This window comes from Camelina sativa, chromosome 5 (assembly GCF_000633955.1).
Source record: "Camelina sativa cultivar DH55 chromosome 5, Cs, whole genome shotgun sequence".
NCBI classification, from domain to species: domain Eukaryota; kingdom Viridiplantae; phylum Streptophyta; class Magnoliopsida; order Brassicales; family Brassicaceae; genus Camelina; species Camelina sativa.
The window spans coordinates 11049733-11050462 of record NC_025689.1 but is presented as its reverse complement, the minus strand read 5'-3'; the positions used below and the strand labels follow the sequence as shown (position 1 = coordinate 11050462).

General features: G+C 42.5%; 1 protein-coding gene across 1 annotated transcript in view; it reads right to left on the bottom strand.

Moving 5' to 3' along the window:
- LOC104789130 (blue copper protein-like) overlaps positions 1-730 on the bottom strand; it is a 10299-nt gene that overhangs the window by 4523 nt on the left and 5046 nt on the right. Inside the window, exon 2 of the mRNA XM_010514872.1 lies at positions 33-506. Coding sequence (XP_010513174.1) covers positions 33-506 — 474 coding nt within the window. The remainder of the gene's footprint in view (positions 1-32; positions 507-730) is intronic.

Genomic DNA, 730 nt, shown 5'->3' with positions numbered 1-730 from the left:
CCAACAAGCTGAAGCCGATCCAAGAAGCAGACTTTGAGGCACCGCTTTGAAGAGGTGATGGAGCCATCTGATGCTGATACTGTGGAGCGTTGGCTGGTGAAGGAGACGAGGAAGAGCTTGGTGATCGGACAGGTCCAGGAACCGGAGCAGCGACGTGACCCAACGAGGCTGGCAAGACATGGATTTGAAGCTTCTGCCCCGACTTGCAGTGACCAGGAACTCCGCATATGAACTGTTGGACTCCCGGTTTGGTTAGAATGATTGAGTCGGACCCAGTATTGTATGTCACAAGTGGTTTAGACGATTCACACAGCTGAAAATCATTATGAGTGACTTCAGTGACATCGTGAAAATTGTTGTTGTATGAGAAGACCAAAGAGTCTCCGACTTGAAAAGTTCTTGATGAAGCCCAAGCCTCGTAATCAACTTCTATCATCGTCCATCCCTTTGAGTCTCCGACCTTGTGAACGGTTCCTCCAAGGGTAATGATATGCTCAAATTTAACCCTGAGCTATTCTCTCAAATTAAGAGATCAATTGTAGTACTTAGGGATCGAATCCACAAGAACTCTAGATTCACACAATAGATTTAATAATCTTTTAATTATGCTAAACTAAAATATTAATTTAAATAGCAATGCAAAATAGAACAGAAAATAAAAGAGATGTAAATTCAGATGGAATAAACGCTAGGCTTAGGGAAATTCTCAGGAAATCATGGAAAATCAGAT